At 33.6% G+C, this 19,813-nt stretch overlaps 1 protein-coding gene across 2 annotated transcripts; it reads left to right on the top strand.

Annotated features, from left to right (window-relative positions):
* Window positions 1-2,298: 2,298 nt before the first annotated feature.
* Window positions 2,299-19,198, top strand: LOC114324602 (uncharacterized). Of its 2 annotated transcripts, none has more exons than XM_028272468.2 (3): window positions 2,299-2,627; window positions 16,433-16,689; window positions 18,824-19,198. In XM_028272468.2, the coding sequence occupies exons 1-3, from the start codon at window positions 2,424-2,426 to the stop codon at window positions 19,188-19,190; spliced, it is 828 nt and encodes a 275-aa protein (XP_028128269.1). In that variant the 5' UTR covers window positions 2,299-2,423; the 3' UTR covers window positions 19,191-19,198. The 2 variants fall into 2 exon arrangements, with proteins under 2 accessions (XP_028128269.1, XP_028128268.1); XM_028272467.2 differs by having other exon boundaries at window positions 2,299-2,636.
* Window positions 19,199-19,813: the final 615 nt, after the last annotated feature.

Genomic DNA, 19,813 nt, shown 5'->3' with positions numbered 1-19,813 from the left:
CTTTAACAAATAAACTACGAAGTTGGATGTTTTTTAAATAACTCAGAAAATATAAATTTTAGAACAGAACTGACTTAACCATTAAATTTTCAGAAAATTTTACAAAAAAACCTTATATAAAGAATTTTTTAAAATTAAATCTGTATCTTCTATAATTTTTTATTTATAACGCTAAAGTCACCCTTCTCACAAACATTGGCGCACTGTAAACTAGCGTACGGCGAAGTGCACGGTTGAGTTATTTTAATGTAATTCTTTAACAAATGGATCGAATGAAATTTTAGAAATTGATCCTAAAAGAAGAATAATTAAGCTATCTTATGGTTATAATAAAAAGAAATAAAATGTATGGGCATAAGTACGGTGGGGGCGAAAAATGAGCCTTACATAAATTTTGTTTAAAAATGATTTAAAAATGTGTAACTAATACAATTTTTCTTATAAAACCCTCAATTTTGCACAACTTACCTTTAAAGCATCGTACTAAATGATGTTTCATTAAAAAAATCTCAAAAATTTAATTCAAATGATCATCATCATTCTCTTTGCCTTATCCCTATGCGGGGTCGGTTTCCCTAATTGCATTTCTCCACACAATTCTATTTTGGATCATATCAATGTTAATCCCCTTTACCAACATGTCCTGCCTTATCGTCTCCCCCCAGGTCTTCTTTGGTCTTCCTCTCCCTCTCCTACTCCTTCCAGGAATCTGCACTTCAAAAATTTAATTCAAATGATATGACGTCTTAAAAAATGTAATTTTTGAAATCTTCGTAGTTTTATAGAATTACCACCACTTTAAGACGGTATTACTCAAGTTTGAACAGAACTATTACAGTTTTATAAGTGCTTTTTTAAATCTTAGGATGTAATCTTTAAAATGCATTAAATTATTTTACTTTAGAAATGAAATACACTATTTATTTTTGAGAAAATTAAGAAAGATAACAAAAATGTAATACAAAAACCGAAAATTACCAGCTAAAAAAATGTTTATATAAAGTGATCAAAACTATTTTCTCTAAAACTTACCTAAAATACATTTAATAATAAACTTCAACAATAATAAATGTTCAGCAAAAAAATTTTTTAGCCCTTATTACAGTATGTCTGCGTAACTTGGAACCTATTGATAACTTTTTTATTATCAGTTTTACGAAAAAAAGTTATTCTTTATAAAATACTCTGCATGGTATATAATGTAAGAAGCAATCATCAAATATCAAATTTAATGAATTTTATACGAGGTATGTCAAAAAATATGAATTTCACTCAAGAGTAAAGTATCGTTAAATTTCACAATATCGAAAATTGTTATTAAGAAAAGTTGTTTGGAATAAATAAATTTGTTTTAGTGTTCAATTACATCCTTCTAATTAAAATATTGTGAATAATAAAGGCACTTAACTCTTAAGAACAATTCATATTTTTACATACCTCGTATAAAATTTAAAAAGTTTAATATCTGATGGTTGTATCTTAGATTTTAGACAAGGGAGAACATTTTATGAAGAATAACTTTTTTTCGTAAAAGTGATAATAAAATAGTTATCAAAATTGTAATAAAATGATGATGAGTATCCGTAATTTGAAAAAAAAAATTGAAAAAAATTATTCGATTAGAATAATGTAATTGTATATTTAAACATAGTTTTTAATTTCAAACAACTTTTCATAATAGCATTTTTTGATATTCTGAAATATAAAGGTACTTTACTCTTTAACGAAATTAATATTTTTGACATAACTCCTATAAAATTGATAAAATTTGATATCTGATGGTTGAGTTTTTTTTTGACTATCCAGAGCATTTTATGAAGAATTACTTTTTTTCGTAAAATTGATAATAAAAAAGTTTTCCGTGTGGCTCCTAGCTACGCAGACATACTGTATAAGAGCTTCTGTATAAGAATTTTCAAATTTCAATGCCATATTCGGATTCAGTATAATCAAAAACAAAATAGAAACATATTTTATCAAAGTAAAATGATGAATTTAACGATATTTTTAAAATTATTAATACAAAACAATTGTTATTGTTTAAACAATTAATAAACAATTAACGGCCAAATCCGCGAGTAGAACTTTTTACTTTAACATGTATATAAACTAACAAAAAAAGTTTTAGAAAAATATAAGCTTGTTTGAATTTTTCCGAAACAATGCATGTTTTCGTTCTAATTGCACTCACCTAATAAAAATACTACAGTATTTTAAGCATGCAATTTTCTACTAAACGTCTTTCACTGTACTATCGTTGGTCGTCATTTAATTGATAGTTCAACATGACGCATGAGACAAAAAGTTGTCACAAATGCGTCTACAATAAAAACAAATATTTTTTACCAAAAATTGAAAATGAAATGGAATTAAAGTTAAATGCCAAAATATAACTTCACAACTGTTTGGGGATTATCAAAAGCATGGGTAACATAATTGGAATCCTAATTGCTTTGGTTTATATAGCGTGTAACCAAGAAATATTTAAAAAGTCTCCAAGCGATCCTCCTGGTCCATTGGTATCGACATATTTATTTCTGTTGGCGTTGTTTATACTTTTGTGCGAACTGCAGGTATATCCAGCATCTCTCAGAAAACTGGGCACTATTCCCCAAGTCGTTCTTGAGGTAAACAAGGTATAGATAATCATATTTTATATTAATTATTAATAGTTATTAAGTATCTTCTTCTTTAGGTACCGTGTAATCAGATCTTGACCGTCATTATGTTTACAAATTCCTGAAACCTTTCTCTATCGACTGCTGAGTGAAATAATTCTTTTACTATGGAACAACACCATTATCTAATATTACGCAACCATGAAAGTTTCTTTCGACCAATCCATCTCTTTCTCTTCACTTTTCCTTGTACTTTACTTTACTTTCTCGTGTGTGGATCCGACTACAGTTTTTCTGCCCAATATCGGGCTACGTCTACACCCTTTGTATTTGCGAGCCATAAATCATCAAGTGCATCGTTATCTGTCTTGATGCCCCATTACAGGGGCAACACCTGTGCGTATTCGGTTGAGTGTCCGCCAGGTTCTCCAGTCCAGGTTCATTCCATTAGGTCGTTCTGGATGTAGGGGGAACAGTTCGGGTGGTTCGACGCTGACATTTCTCATAAACCTTTTCCTTGATTTAAGTCGGCTGATTCCTGGCGGTTCGTCAAACCCGTATAATTGGTGCCTTTCATCGAAAGTTTTCCTGAACTTCTCCACATATTGTGAGGCGCATCTACGGTCTTCTGGTGATGTGAATCCAGCTGCCCGGTACAGTAATGGTAGAGAGGTAGGCTTCATACAACCGGTAATTTATTCTACATGTTTCATTTAACACCGTGGTGACTTGCTGGGCGTGTCTAGATCTACCCCAGACGGGACAAGCATATTCCCCTGTTGAGAAACATAAGGCCTCAGCTGTTGACTTTAAGACCTGGGGGTTTGCACCCCACTTGCTCCCTACAAGTTTCCGGAGAAGGTTGTTTCTCGTAGAAACCTTTTGTCTTGTGCTCTGACAGTGGAATTTATACGTTAGTGACCGGTCTAGTATCACTCCAAGATATTTGGGCCTATCAGTATGTTCCAAGCGTTGTCCCTCCCAAGAAACATTCAGTTTTACATGCGTCAGATGGTTGTTGAGGTGGAATGCACATACTTGGGTTTTAGTAGGGTTTGGCTTTAATGAGTTTTGTTTGTAGTAAGCTGACATCATGTTTAAAGCCTCTTCCATTGTCGACTCTACTTGTTTGAGTGTTTTACCCTTTACGGCGATACCAAGGTCGTCAGCGTACACAAAACTCTCAGTCCGACGGTGCATTGGTTGGTCATTGGTGTAGATGTTAAATAGGGACGGCGCTAGAACGCTTCCTTGAGGTAGGCCATTTTTTTGGGTTCTCCATCTGCTCTTCTTTGCATTTAGCACAACGTAGAAGCGTCTATTACACAACAGTGATCTAATGATATTTACCAGGTCATAGTCAAGCACAGTGTTATAGATCTTAGTTAGCAAGGTTCTGTGGTTTATCGTATCGTAGGCTGCTGTGAGGTCTATCAAGGCTACTCCCACTATCTCCCTCTGCTCAAATCCCTCCTCTATGTGCTCTGTTAGGTTCAGCACTTGGCCTGTGCATGATTTACCTGGTCTGAAGCCTGCTTGTTGTGGGATTAGTTGTGCATCTAATGTTTCCTGGATGCGGTTCAAAATGAGGCGAGTGATATCGGACGGTAGCTACTCGGTATTTCAGGGTCTTTACCAGGTTTCAGAAGGGCTACTACTATTGTTTTACGCCACATTTGTGGCATCTGGTAGGTAGAGCGACAGATGTTAAATATATCGAGCACCCATTGCCTCACTTTTTGCCCGAAGTGTTTTATCTGCGCTGTTAGGATTTCGTGCACCCCAGGGGATTTTCCATTTTTCATACAGTCAATACCATTTTTAAGCTCTTTGATGGTAAATGGGTTTCGCAAGAGAGTTGTTTCCTGGTCTTGAGTTCTTATAATCTTTGGCGTTTTGCAACGATTGTTTGTTTTGCCATTCAGAAGCAGTTGGTGGGCTATATGATTTGGCGTTATTGCACATGGCTCTTTCACCTCTGTGGGAGCACCATTAAGTTTTTTTATCATTGTATTATAAGGCGAAGTAGATGGTATTTAGGCCTTCTAATTATATGGTCGAAGCATTCTGTTTTTCTCCTCTTTATGATGTTTATGAGCATGTTCTGAATTCTGAATTCATCATTTGGAGAACATCTTCATTGAAAGTGTGCGAAAACCACGATATCTTTAGGACTCGGTGATAGCACCCCAATTCAAATGCTTCTAAGTTTTAAGTATGAAACAACTTAAATGGGAGTAGGCATACATAAATATATGTGTTCATTGTACTTAAGTACAATTTTGTCAGATTTTGTCTGCACACAAACACACAACAAAGTAAATCTCAGCTCGAGGAAAGGTGAGACTCCTGAAGTAGAGTGCTCTCATGTCCTAAGATTCAAGAGGTCCCCTCCGAAAGCTGGACATTGAAGTAAGAATACATAAATATAGTAGCCATTTAAAATATGGTGTTAGAGAAGGATACTTAGAATAGCATGGATAGAGAAGAAAACGGACACAGAAATATTGCCGAGAACTAGGCAAAGAGTACGAAGTGATAAACACAATAAAAATTAGAAAGTTACAATACCTAGGACACGTAATGAGATTATATAATCGATATGAAATGCTAAAAATGATATGGAAAGATAAGAGGAGGAAGGAGTGTGCGAAGAAGATGAGTGCCATGGTTTAGAAATTTAAGGGACTGATTTAAATGCAGTTCAATAGAACTCTTTAGAGCAGCGCAGCGGTATAGATACAATAAAAATATTGATGATGATATATGATATCCAACCTCCGATTTGAAGACGGCACTTAAAGAAGAAGAGGATTGTTAACCCTACGTTCAATCTTCCTCCTCTTTCTTATAGAATAGAATAGAAATATGCTTTATTGTCATGAAAAATTTAACAATTCTATAGACAAAGCTTACAAGAATCATAAATAAGAACAATAACAAATAACAAATACAATTTACTAAAATGATATAAATCGTCAATATAAATAAAATATAATGAAGTGAAACAAAAAACAGTAAAAATCTATTGCAAAATTAAAAAAAAAATTGCAAATTGCATCATCTACCTTAAGAAATTTCTTTCTTTCTTTCTTTCTCCCCTTCCTTATACCCTTTCAGGTGTCGGATTTGGGTTTAATTTAGCTACATATTCACCCATCTCTTCCATTCTTTTCGGTCCTGTGCTATTAGTTTCATTTCTTCTAGCGTTTTCTGTTTGATTTTTCCTGCTTCTACTATTTGCTGTATCCATTTTTTCTTCGGCCTGCCTTTTTTCTTTTTTGTAATATTCCTTGTTTCGTGAATTTTCCTTGCTAGTCTACTAGGTTTCATTCTCATCAGATGTCCATACCAGTTTAATTGCCTCTTTATTATTTTATTTATTATTGGTTCCTGTTTAGTTATCCCTCTTATTGTCTCATTTCTTATTCTATCCCATTTGGTCTTTCCGGCTATAGCACGTAAATGTCTCATCTCAATTGCATTTATCCTACTATTATGCTTTTTCTGTAAAGTCCAATTTTCGCTTGTATACAGTATCGTCGGTATCACAATCGTATTATATATTTTAATTTTTGTTTCGTGGGACAATTCTTTTTTCCTCAGAATTGGCGCTAGTGCGTAGTACAGTTTATTTGATTTTTTAGTTCTGTTTGTTATTTCGAGGTCTATTTTCCCATCATTGGTAATAATACTTCCAAGATAATCATATGCTCTAACTATTTCCAGTTGAGTATTTTTGCATTTTATAATTACTTCATTTTCTTCCTTTTCGCCGATGACCATTATTTTACTTTTCTCGATGTTTATTTCCATTTTTAATTTCTCTATTTCATCTGTTCATATATTTATGAGTTTTTGCATTTTTGTCACGGAATCTGCTATAAGGACTATGTCATCCGCATACAATAGGGCTTCTATTTTTATTGGCTGTAATCTTTGGTATCCTATTGTTGTCTGTATTTGGTTCGTTCTTTCTCCAGTATTTCTAGTCAATTCATTCATGACTATTATGAATAGTAGCGGACTAAGACTGTCTCCTTGCTTGATACCTCTTTCCCAATTGAATTCTTCAGATCTTTCTCCTGCTATCTGCACACGTCCTTTTACTACTCCGTATATATTTTCAATTATTTTTATCAGTGTACTTGGTACTTTCATGTTCTGCAAGCATTTCCATATAATTTGTCTTTCTATAGAGTCGAATGCTGCCCTTAGATCTATGAATGCTAGAATGAGCTTTCCCCCCGAGTCAATACTTCTTTCTATTATATTTCTAATGATGTAGCGTCTAAACGCTGCTTGTTCTTCTCCCAGTTCTTTTTCTACCTCTTGTCTTAGCCTCTTCTCTACTATTTTCGTGTATATTTTAAAACATACCGATGATAAACATATTGCTCTATAATTTTCGCAGTTGACGTGTTCTCCCTTTTTGTATATTGGCACTATAAGGTTACTTTGCCAGTCTTTTGGGATTTGCTGCTTTTCCCATGCCTCTTTGTATATTTTCAACAACCAGTTTATCCCTTCTTCTCCCATGTACTTGACCATTTCCGGGTCTATGTCATCATCCCCTCCAGCTTTACCTATTTTTACGTTTGATACTTCCAATATTACTTCTTCTCTATTTATTTGCTCTAATTCTTTGTTCTCGTTATCTTGATATGTTTCATTTCTATCATCTATTATTGCATTTCTAAATTTGTTTTCATAGTATTCTTTCCATACTTTAGCTATTTGTTCTGGAGTTGTTTGGATTTGGTTTGTTGTATCCCTTACGGCTGTTATTTCTTTATGTTTTCCTTTCTTCATATGTCTGATTGTTGTCCAGAAGCTTCTATTATTTGTTACATAGTTTTGTTGTAATTCTTTTCCAAACTCTTCCCACGTTTTTGTTTTTACTTGTTTGATGGTGTTTTTCGCTAATCGTCTCAGCCTTTTGTATTCTTCTTTATCTTCTTCCAGTTCGGTCTCAATGTATTTTTTCCATGCTATTTTCTTTTTCTTCACTGCTGTTTTAACTTCATTGTTCCACCATCTCGTTCTTTTATGGAGTTTGTTATGTTTTCTGATTCCACATATTTCTGTTGCTGTAGACTTTATGACTACTTTGAAGGCGTTCCATCTTTCTTCCAGTGTCCATGCCTCTTTTTGGTTTTCTAGTTGTCTTAATCTTCTATTTGTTTCTTTTTTGTAATGTTCGCGCACCTGTTCTAATTTGAGCTTATTTACTTTTACTCTTTGGTAATCTTTTCTTTCCACCTCCTTTATTTTTTCATCCTCGAGTTTTGCAGTAACCATCCTGTGCTCTGTAGCTAGTTCCGGTTCCTTTTCAGTTAAGACGTTATGTATTTTATCTTCTAGGTTTATCGTATAAACTATGTAATCTATCAAACTTTTCGCTCTTCTCTCTTCCGCCACGAACGTATATTTGTCTTCGATGTTTTGGTTTGTAAATGTGTTTCCTATTAGTAGGTCATTTGCTTGGCAGAAATCTAGCATTTTGACACCATTCCTGTTCAAACATTCCTCTCCGTATTTTACAATGCATCCTAATCCTTTGTTGACATCCTTGCCCACTCTTGAATTCCAATCTCCTAAAATTATGATTTTCTCTCTCGATTCTCTTAATTTGTCTAGTACTCTTTGGAGTTCATTGTAGAATTCTGTCATCGTTTCTTCATCTCTGCCTTCAGTTGGTCCATATAATTGTATGAATCCTATTTTGTCTTTTAGGTCCATTTGGATTGTTATAATTCTAGATGATAGTGTTTCATAGTGTGTTATTCTTGGTTCTAGTCTCTTATTTACTATTATACCAACTCCTTCCTTTGCTCTTTGTCCCTGCGGTACTCCTGAATAATAAAGACTATATTCCTCATTTAGATTTATGTGCCCTCCTCCTACCTTTTTTGTTTCACTTATTCCCATTATTTGGATACCCATTTTTTCCATTTCTTCAGTTATTTCTATTTCCTTTCCATTTAGAGAGGTCACGTTCCATGTTGCTGTTCCTATTTGTTCTGATTCTTCATTTACAAAACTAGTATTTGATTTTCCATTATTGTTATTACTACTACTACTACTATTTATACTACCTATACTACCAATATTTCCACCACCCATCCTATTTCTATTATTATGTTTAACATTTGAACTCCTAAACCTAATCTTATCACTAATCGAGTCTATACTTTTATTTTCATTGTCCAGTGTATTCGTAATTTCCTTGTTTTCTGATCCTTGTCTGTCATCTACTTCGTCTCTTCTCTGTCGCTCTGCTAGTTTTTTGGACTCGCTACCTCCACTACCTTTTCCTCATTGTAGTTCCATCTCCATTCCTTACCATCCACTGTAATTTTGTTGTACCCAATTTTCACTGTTTTTCCTTTATCTCTCATTTCCGTTGCTTTGTCTCTTAGAGATTTCATTTTTTCTCTCTCTTTTTTTGTAAGGTCCTCTGTTATCCATATTTTCTTGGGTTTAACATTCTTTAGTTAGTTCCTATTTCGTAGAATGGCTGTTTTTTCTGTTTCGTTTCCTAGTTCTATTAAGCATGTTCTTATTCCAATCTTACATGCTCTTTTAATATTAATATTTACACCTAAATGTTTTCCAATCATATTTGTTGCTCTTTCTTTCAGTGTTGCTGAATCGTCAGTATCAATTTCTAACCCACTAATAATTAAATTATTTTTCCTTTTGTCTTTGTCCATTATTTCTATTGTTCGTTGGAGTTCTTTTATATCTTCTGTTATCTTTTTATTTTCTTTTTTAAACAATTCATTTTCTTCTATCAAATCTTGTCTTTCCTTAGTCCATTCATTTTTCATTTTTTGGATTTCTAGTTTTATAATATTTATTTCTTCATTATTTTGTTTTATTTCTTCTTTTAGTTCTTTTATATCACTTCTGGTCTTCTTATTTTCTTCCTTCATTTCTGTTTTTAAGTTATTTATTTCTGTTTTAATCTCCTGCTTCAGTTCTGCTAATATGTTCTTTATTTCATCCATTTCTTGCTTTTCCTTATCGTCTTTTTGGGGTGGTGTTCTTATTGTTGACTTACTTTTCTTAAATGCTTCCTCTTTGTCAAACGAATTATCATGCTCCGGTTTGCTCCTTTTATTGTTCATTCGAGTGGGATTATACCCGTAACCTTATTTTGTTTAAAGTTGGCGTCAGGCAGTGTCTTCCACCCTATCCGTTCAGAGAAAAACACTACCTACCTACTTAAATTTAATTTATCTTCCACCTGATTAAATTTTCCAAAGCCGTAAGAAATTTAATAAGTTAAATTAAGCTGCTGCATATGACACTCAAATATAGATTAAGATTCTACTTATAAATAAGAATACTGTACTTTCTTAGTTATTGGTTAAGAAACTCTGCTGTTGAATAATATGGTCTTTCAGATAAATAGGCTTTAGTCATTTTACGGAACTTGGGGAAAGATGTTGCAGATTTAAGTTGTAGATGGAGATGGTTGTAAAGTTTTTTTTTGCAGAATATAATATAGATTTCTTTACTAACTCACTGGACGGGATCGTTAAATAGATGTCAAAGGTAGAATTTCTGGTGGAATAGTCATGTCTAGGTCTTGCTGGAAAGACATGTAGATGTTTACGCATTAAGCAAACAGTTTCTAAAATATATAAAGAAGGTAATGTTAGAATCCTGTTATCTTGGATTGGGCAACCGTACCAGAACCCCAAAAAGGGAGACCATATCGAAGATGGGACTCGAACAAAGAAAAATATGTTATTTTGGAAGAGGCTAAATTCATTTCCTTCGAAACAGATCTTATTGCAAAGCAAGCTGAGGATATGTTCTTGCTTAACACATCAATATAAAGGGACCATTTAAGGTTACTATCTAAAAAAAATAACAAGAAACTTTACAGAATCAACGATACTGATCTGGCTGTTATGAAGAAGTAAGGGTTGAAGAGCTCCTTTATAGGATAATGCTACTGTTTTATCTACGCTAAACAAGAGTAAATTAGAATGGGACCAGGATTTTATTGTGAGTAGATCAGAAGTTATAGTAGCATGAAGAGTTGCGATATTTGTTGCTCCAAGTGATACCTAGCATGAAGAGTTGCGATATTTGTTGCTCCAAGTGATACTGGTATCATCAGCAAAAAGAAAAACTTTTTCCTCGATTTTTAAGCTAGTGGTGTCATTAATAAAGATAAGGAAAAATGGAGGACCCAATACTGAACCTTGTGATACCCCACATACAACATTTTTGAGACTAGGGGCTGTATCATTTGCTCTAACCAGTTGTTTCCTATTATCCAAGAAAGATTGAAACCAGTTCGAATGGACCAGTCCTTCGTACGAATTTGGGAATGCCACGAGACCAAAAAATCCATCAAGTCCTTACAAGAGTCCTGTAGTTAGATGTACTGATTATTATTGTGCAGATTAATGTACAAAACTTGTCCACACCATCAAAACTTTTCTTCTTTGTAAACTAGCAGGAAAAATAATACAAAAATAATTTTTGTATCAATAATTTTGTATCAATCATTTACATATATTGATAATAACTATCGTTTGCAACTAAAAATCAATTACAGCCATGCAACGGTTGATATTTTTATGAATATTTCATGAAATTATTAGATAAAACTAATAATAGGGATTTGTCTTTACACCGTAACAACTTATATAATATCTAACGATTCTACGTAGCTCAGTCGGGTTAGACAAAAAAGAAGAAATAAATTAAAAGAGAGAGTTAAATTTTATACAATTTTGATATTTTTGATTTTTTGAGCTAAAATCAACATGTAAGGTCCTACGCATATAACAAGACTAACGAGGCACAGGCGGTAAACGAACCCTAGACGCAGACGACATCAGCAGCAAGCTATAAACAAGAACGAACCTATGTAGTAGAGCAATTTCAGTCCCTACTATCTTTGTCGAAAAGGTAAAAATGGCTTAGATATTGAGCAACAACTCTTTTAAAATCAAGATGGCGGCTAACGCGACGGCGGAATTCAGTCGCGATTTTAAATTTAAACTGATATTGATCCCCTTAAAGGTTAGAGTAGGTAATAAAATTTGAGAAAACTCACCATGCAAGGTCAAATGCTATCCCGCCTGGACTTCTTCTTCTACAGTTGAGTCCGCGAGTCATTACCCGTGCGTCATTAATATTAAACCCGGCGAGATAAAACACATACTTTTTACCTAGCATCATTCTCTTCCACGCATGAAACTCATGACAAACCAGCTGCCGTTTGTTATTAAGTAACAACACATGTTATTTTTATGAACCATCTAGACTCATCTAGTGCATTGAAAAGAGATAGGTACAAAAAAAGACGATTCGGTATGTTTTCATATTTTAAGCACAATTTGTTTGGCGTTTCTGCTTATAGGGTAGGAAACAGAGGTTGAACCATGCAAAATGGATACAAGTCCGGTTTTATTTTTTTTTTTCTGGAATATCAAGGGGTGCTTATTATAAGACTAACTTTTTCTGAAAAAATTTCGCCCCGGAACCCCCCTTTTCACCCCTTTAAAGGGGGTAATTTGTGGTTTTTGCGGAACGTAGCCCTTCCTGTACCTTTTACAAAAAATTTCTTTTATAGAAATATGAAGAGGACTATATTTTCTACGATTTATTTCTGACAGCATCTCTCTATCATCCACCGTTTAGCAAGGGTGGCGCCCCAAAATTGACAAGTTTTTAAAAAAGATGTTTTTAAAAAAAATATATTTTCCCTAACTGCAACGGAAATTAAACAGAAATTCTGCGAAAATTATTCACAAATAGATGATTGATTTTTTGGTATAGGTTTCACTTAAGGGTAATTGCCCTTTTTTTAATTACAGGGTGTTACATTTTAAAAAACCCCTTTTTATACCATCTGAACCGTTTATGCTAGAGTAAAAAGACTTTCAGCGATTACCCATGTACTGGTGTTATTTACAAATTTGTATAATGCACCCCCATTTTTTCCCCGAAACCACCCGAAAAAAAAAGAAGAATTAATAAATAAAGTGATTTTCTTGGAATCCTTCACACACAATGCCCTTCATTAATATGCTTCATATATCATTTTGTGCACGTTATTATTACCCATGCATGGACACTAAAAGCGATTTCCTAGTGCAACCCCTGTAGCCAAAAAAAATAAATAAAATGGGGGGTTGAATTTTTTTTTTTGTTTTTTGCTATTTGATCCATATGGGCATATGCTTCATCAATAGTGCTTTTCAAAAATATATATGGTTATTGCAACATCCCTGCGGAAACCACCCCTATCCTTGAAAATATACTGCAGAAACTACCCCTATACCTTAACGAGCATGTTTTTACAATTTTCTCATTACCTATTCATTTTTTTTTAAACAAAACTTATACAAGGTTAAAGACCACTATTTACTATAAAAATTAGGTCATATTCATTTTTTTCGTTTAAGCAACCGTTACGGCACAGTGGCGCCGTAAACCTCATATATGCTTTGGCGGGCTCCAGTTTTTGTTTTTTTTTTTCGTCATCTGTTCGTTTTATTGATAAAGTACTTATGTAAAATAAAACAACACAGGGTAACCTACAAATCATGACCTATGCACATTTTACATTCTTTGCTCCCCAAAGCCACAGTGGTGGCCCAAAATAAATTTTTTCATATTTTCCCCACCTACACGCATTTTATTGCGTTAATGCTACCTTAATAGCACAATATCCACCCCTAAGTGGTCGCTAAGCAGTGGCGGATCCAGGGAGGGGTGATGGGGGCGATCACCCCCCCCCCCCCCCACCCTCTCAAACCAAAGGGATATTATATTTGAAGATTATAAAAATATTCATTTATTTTTATAGAAAAACTTATATTATATTAATATTATTTTTATAAGAATGACTTTTTATGCTTTAGCGACAGTGGCGGATCCAGCATCGTTAAGAGGGGGGTGCCAATTGGTTAAATTTGTATAAAAATAAATGAAAATTTTTATAATCTTTGAATATAATATCACTTGGTTTGAGAGGGGGGAGGTGATCACCCCCATCACCCCTCCCTGGAACCGCCACTGCTTAGCGACCACCTAAGGGTAAATATTGTGCTATCAAGGTAGCATTAATGCAATAAAATGCGTGTAGGTGGCGAAAATATGCAAAAATTTATTTTGGGCCAACACTGTGGCTTTGGGGAGCAAAGAATGTAAAATGTGCATAAGTCATAATTTGTAGGTTACACTGTGTTGTTTTATTTTACATAAGTACTTTATCAATAAAACGAACATATGACGAAAAAAAAACAAAAACTGGAGTCCGCCAAAGCATATATGAGGTTTACGGCGCCACTGTGCCGTAACGATTGCTTATACGAAAAAAATTAATAGGACATAATTTTTAGAGTAAATAGTGGTCTTTAACCTTGTATAAGTTTTGTTTAAAAAGAATACATAGGTAATGAGAAAATCGTAAAAACATGCTCGCCAAGCGATAGGGGTAGTTTCTGCAGTATATTTTCAAGGATAGGGGTGGTTTCCGCAGAGATGTTGCAATAACCATATATATTTTTGAAAAGCACTATTGATGAAGCATATGCCCATATGGATCAAAAAGCAAAAAACAAAAAAAAATTTCAACCCCCCATTTTATTTATCTTTTTTTTTTGCTACAGGGGTTGCACTAGGAAATCTCTTTTGGTGTCCATGCATGGGTAATAATAACGTGCACAAAATGATATATGAAGCATATTAATAAAGGATATTGTGTGTGAAGGATTCCAAGAAAATCAATTTATTTATTAATTCTTCTTTTTTTTTGGGGTGGTTCCGGGGAAAAAATGGGGGTTCATTATACAAATTTGTAAATAGCACCAATACATGGGTAATCGCTGAAAGTCTTTTTACTTTAGCATAAACGGTTCAGATGGTATAAAAAGAGGTTTTTTAAAATGTAACACCCTGTAATTAAAAAAAGGGAAATTACCCTTAAGTGTAACCTGTACCAATTATTTTTAAATAATTTCCGCAGGATTTCTTCTTAATTTCCGTTACAGTTAGGGAAAAATATATATTTTTTAAAAACATCTTTTTTAAAAACTTGTCAACTTTATGGCGCAACCCCCGCTAAACGGTGGATGATAGAGAGATGCTGCCGGAAATAAATCGTAGAAAATATAGTCCTCTTCATATTTCTGTAAAAGAAATTTTTTGTAAAAGGTACAGGAAGGGCTACGTTCCGCAAAAACCACAAATTACCCCCTTTAAAGGGGTGAAAAGGGAGGTTCCGGGGCGAAATTTTTTCAGAAAAAGTTAGTCTTATAATAAGCACCCCTTGATATACCAGAAAAAAATAAAACCGGACTTGTGTCCATTTTGCAAGGTTCAACCTTTGTTTCCTACACTATTAGTTTACTTTTGTGGCTGTCAGTCAGTTGAATTTTTTGCGGTTTTTGTCGAATTTTTGCGTTTTGAAGTTTCTTTATATTACACAAACAGTTGTTTTCACAACTAATTTTATATTGGGCTTTGAAATTTTAAGGTAAATAATTATATTTTGGCAATTAATATTTAAAACATACAAAGCTAACGTCATTCACACAGTAAAGAAATGATTGTGTTTAGATTTCCGTCAAAGTGAATAAAATAACAAAAATAAAATATGTTATTGAGTTTTTTTATAAATTGTTTATTTATTTATTAATCAATAATAATAAAAGAATTTATAAAGCTACTTCAAATGTAGCTGTAATTCTGCACAAAAATTTTGAAGCAAAACTTACATTTGACATTCTGTATATTTGATAACGTCAAATTTTATAATAAAACCCGTAATCGGAATAGTAGCCACTTTCTGTCAGTTGTTGTTGCGTGAAATAGATTTCCGACTTATTTCGTATGCTTTAAATGATGACGCACGGGTAAAGACTCGCGGACTCAACTTGTATTGCCCGTCCTATTCGTCCAATTTTGAACATAGGCTTCCTCCAGTTTCCTCCATGCACTTATGTTTTGTGCATTCTGTTTTCAGTGTGTTCCTTCTATCTTTCCAATGTCATTTCCCCATCTCATCTGGGGTCGTCCTCTTGCTCTCTTTCCCGTCCATGGTCTGCTTTGTTGTATCGTGGTATTCCACCTACTGTCAGTTTGTCTAGCGTTATGACTTGCGAAATAGCAAGATCTGGCTTCATGAACATGCGTAAAATGCTCTGTAACCCCAAGCTATCAGTCACAATAAGATTGAGAACACTAAAGTGTTATGTGTGGTCTCTATTACTATATGGCTGTGAGACCTGGACATTAAAACAGTATGAGGTCAACAAACTTATTTCATTCGAAATGTGGATGCACCGCCGAATGCTAAGAATAAGCTGGACCAGCAAAACTACAAATGAAGAAGTACTGGAAATAATGAACACACGTCCTCATCTGGTCAATACAATCAAAATTAGAAATATGCCATATCTAGGACACATAATGCGCCATAGGGAATTTGAGCAGCTTCAGGTAATATTAGAAGGCAAAATCGAAGGTAAAAGGGGTATAGGAAGAAAGAAAAAATCCTGACTCCGAAACATCAGAGATTGGACCCACACAACAGGGAATGACTTAATCCATCAAGCCCAGAACAGAGAGAAATTTGCCGTATTGATCGCCAACCTCAATAGAGAAGGCACTTAGGAGGAGGAGGATGACCTGCGAAACTCCATTTTGGCCTGGCTATATGTTGTCCTGCGTCTTTGACTTTTGATTTATTTCTTATCCAATTGTTCTGCTTTTTGTCTTTTGATTTTACTTTTTGGACTAATGAATTTATATACATTTTAACATATATTTTTTAGGTATTTCTTGCAACATTCATTGCCGAAATAATAATAGTGGACTTTTGGTTTCCATTGGAATCTATCGCAATGGATAACCTGATACATATAGCAGACTTATTTGAAGAATTACTTTCCAGTGGAAAATGGAACTGCGATGTAGTTTGTGATATGCTTAGAAGCCACTCAGCTAGATATTCTGTGAGCTATGCTATAAGTACCTTTTTTCTTTTTACCGTACTTCATGCTACCAGATTTATTGATATAAGGACTTTAGAGTAAGTATATACATATTATTCACTTCCATCTCACTTCTTTACCTGTTGTTTAGTTAATGCAGGTTTTTCTTGGAAATTAATTTAATTTGTTTTATTTAAATAAACACACATCTGATGAATGTATATGTTCTGTTGAATTTTCTGTTCTACATAACTTACATTACAGTTAGCCATTTGTTTTAAACCTCTTCTCCGTAGCCCAGTCCAGTTTGTATATTAATTTAATGTCTTGTTGGGTCCCTACACAATGCTCTACTTTTAAAACTAATCACATTACCAACTCAAAAGGCTGCCTCCTCTTGAGTCTTCTTGTTTGGCTATTGTTATGGAGAAGCTGGAAGGCCTAGATGTCCACATGTTGGTGAAGTCTCTTCTCGGACTTTTGGCAAAGATTATAGTTTGGTCCACACTCTCCATCCCTAGATCTCTGTAGATAATGCTATTTCTGATGTACTAGGGAGCACTTATAATATTTCTCAGCACTTTGTTTTTAAATCTTCATATCATAATAATTTTGCTTTTATTGGTACAACCCCAGAGCTGAATACTATATGTCCATACTGGATTAATAATCTGTTTATACAAATTCAAATTATGTTATATTTTGACAACTTAGATTTTTTATTAAGTAGCCAGTACATTTTTCTGTATTAGATTTCGAGTTCTTTCCGTTTATTTTTGTCATGGGCTTTCCATCGAACTCCAGTATAATAACCATATAATAATATAATCATAAATAATAAATCAATTCAATTTAATAACCATATACTTTACAGTGTTAGCGTTATTGATATGAGCATTATTGATTCTAATATAGATATACAGGGTGTCCCGAAAAAATTGGTCATAAATTATACCACAGATTCTGGGGTCAAAAATACGTTGATTGAGCCTCATTTACCTATATATAATAGTGCACACAGAAAAAGTTACAGCCCTTTGAAGTTACAAAATGAAAATAGATTTTTTTCATATATCGAAAACTCTTAAAGATTTTTTATTGAAAATGGACATGTGGAATTTTTATGGCAGCAACATCTTAAAAAAAATTAAAGTGAAATTTGTGCACCCCATAAAAATTTTATGGGGGTTTTGTTTCTTAAACCCCCCAAACTTTTGTGTACGTTCCAATTAAATTATTATTGTGACACCATTAGTTAAACACGGTGTTTTTAAAACTTTTTTGCCTCTTAGTACTTTTTTGATAAGCCAGCGTTTATCGAGATATTTTGAATATTTGTCGAATCCACCACATATTTGAATATGGTTAAGTATGATTATGGATTATTTGTTAATAATCTGAAAATTTATTTATAACTTAAATTTTTAGGTATATTTTGAAAAAGAAGCCACATCTCGATAAAAGGTGACTTATTAAAAAAAGACTACGGGCAAAAAAGTTTTAAAAACACTGTGTTTAACTAATAGTAGGTACCACAATAATAGTTTAATTGGAACGTACACAAACATTTGGGGGGTTTAAAGGAACAAAACCCCCATAAAATTTTTATGTAAATGTATTAAAAAAGAAGCCGCATCTCGATAAAAACTGGCTTATCGAGAAAATACTAGGAGACAAAAAAGTTTTAAAAACATTGAGTTTAACTAATGGTACTACAATAATGAATTAATTGGAAGGTACACAAAAGTTTGGTGGAGTTTAAGGGAACAAAACCCCCATAAAATTTTATGGGGAAGACAAATTTTACTATAATTTTGTTTTAAGATGTTCCTGTCATAAGAATGATACATGTCCATTTTCAATAAAAAATCTCGAATAGTTTTCGATAATATCGAAAAAAATTGAAAAAAATCGATTTTCATTTGTAACTTCAAAGGGCTGTCTGTAACTTTTGAATGAGCACATTTGTACTAAAATAAGTTAGGTTCAACCGAACTATTTTTGACCCCAGAATGTGTGGTATAATTTATGACCAATCTTTTCGGGACACCCTGTATATTCCTTTTTTTTTGTTTGTGAAGTTTACTCTCTTTTTCTTTTTGCTCTTGTATTAGTTCTTATGCTCTTGTATTTTTGAGCTTGTGATTATACAGCAATTCAATTGCAATAAATTAGATTAAATCAAATATAGGTAATGTTCTTTATAAATTTTTACGTATTGTCCTTTTTTAGTGGTGGTATAAGTTGTTTCTTCGGAGACATCCTAGGCAGGTCAAAACGAAGAATTAAAAAACAATTCAAAAATATCAGCAACAGGAACATAAAAGATATTGACAGAAAATCAACAAGAGATATATCTGAGATCAATGACAAAACAATAACTCAAGAACTTAAAAAAGTGTCCTGTCCCTGCGATAATGGTGCAAAACATCAATCTGTCAAAAAATCAAGTCCAAGAAAGCTCAGAAGATCGAAACGTTTAAGACGACTGAACGATTTTGCTGAAGATAGCCAAGATAGCGATGAGATCAAATTTGATACGCTTATGTCCGATTATGATTTGTTTAAAAAATATAATTTTGAACCAATAAATATATAGCAAAGTTACTTACTTACTCACTTACTTAGTCCTAAGCCTTTCTAATTCTACCTTTAGGTATAAGACTGGTGGAGTTAAGTTTGGCATTGTAGTCTCCATGCTTTCCGATATTGCGTTAGGTTTCTTGCACTTTCCAATGTCAATCCCTTCTTCTCGACTTCTTAACTGATTTCATCTACCCACATAACTCTTGTCTTCCTCTTTTGTTTTCCCCTGCACTCTCGTTTCGAACACTCGTTTTGTAAGCCTCTCGTTCGACATTCTACACACGTGCCCGAACCATCTAAGTTGTCCCTCCACTATTTTTTCATTGATTGGTTCTAGTTTTAGGTTTTGTCTAATTGTTTCGTTTCGTATTTTGTCTGTCCTCTTTCTGTTTGCTATTTTCCTCAGGAACCTCATTTCTATAGCATTGACTCTGGATTTTTGTCTCCCCGTCAATGTCCATGTCTCGCTGCTATACATGATTGTTGGTCTAACTACTGATTTAACGACTGCTGTTTTTACTTTCTCCGGTATCTCTTTTTTACCATTTGATTCGATTATTACTCCTAGGTATTTAAAATATTCCAATTGGTCTAGTTGTTTCCCGTCTAATTCTATTGCGTGTGTCTTCCTTGTAT

This window comes from Diabrotica virgifera, chromosome 1 (assembly GCF_917563875.1).
Source record: "Diabrotica virgifera virgifera chromosome 1, PGI_DIABVI_V3a".
In the NCBI taxonomy this organism is placed as follows: domain Eukaryota; kingdom Metazoa; phylum Arthropoda; class Insecta; order Coleoptera; family Chrysomelidae; genus Diabrotica; species Diabrotica virgifera.
The sequence above is the reverse complement of the archived record's forward strand: the minus strand, read 5'-3'. Positions and strand labels throughout refer to the sequence as shown.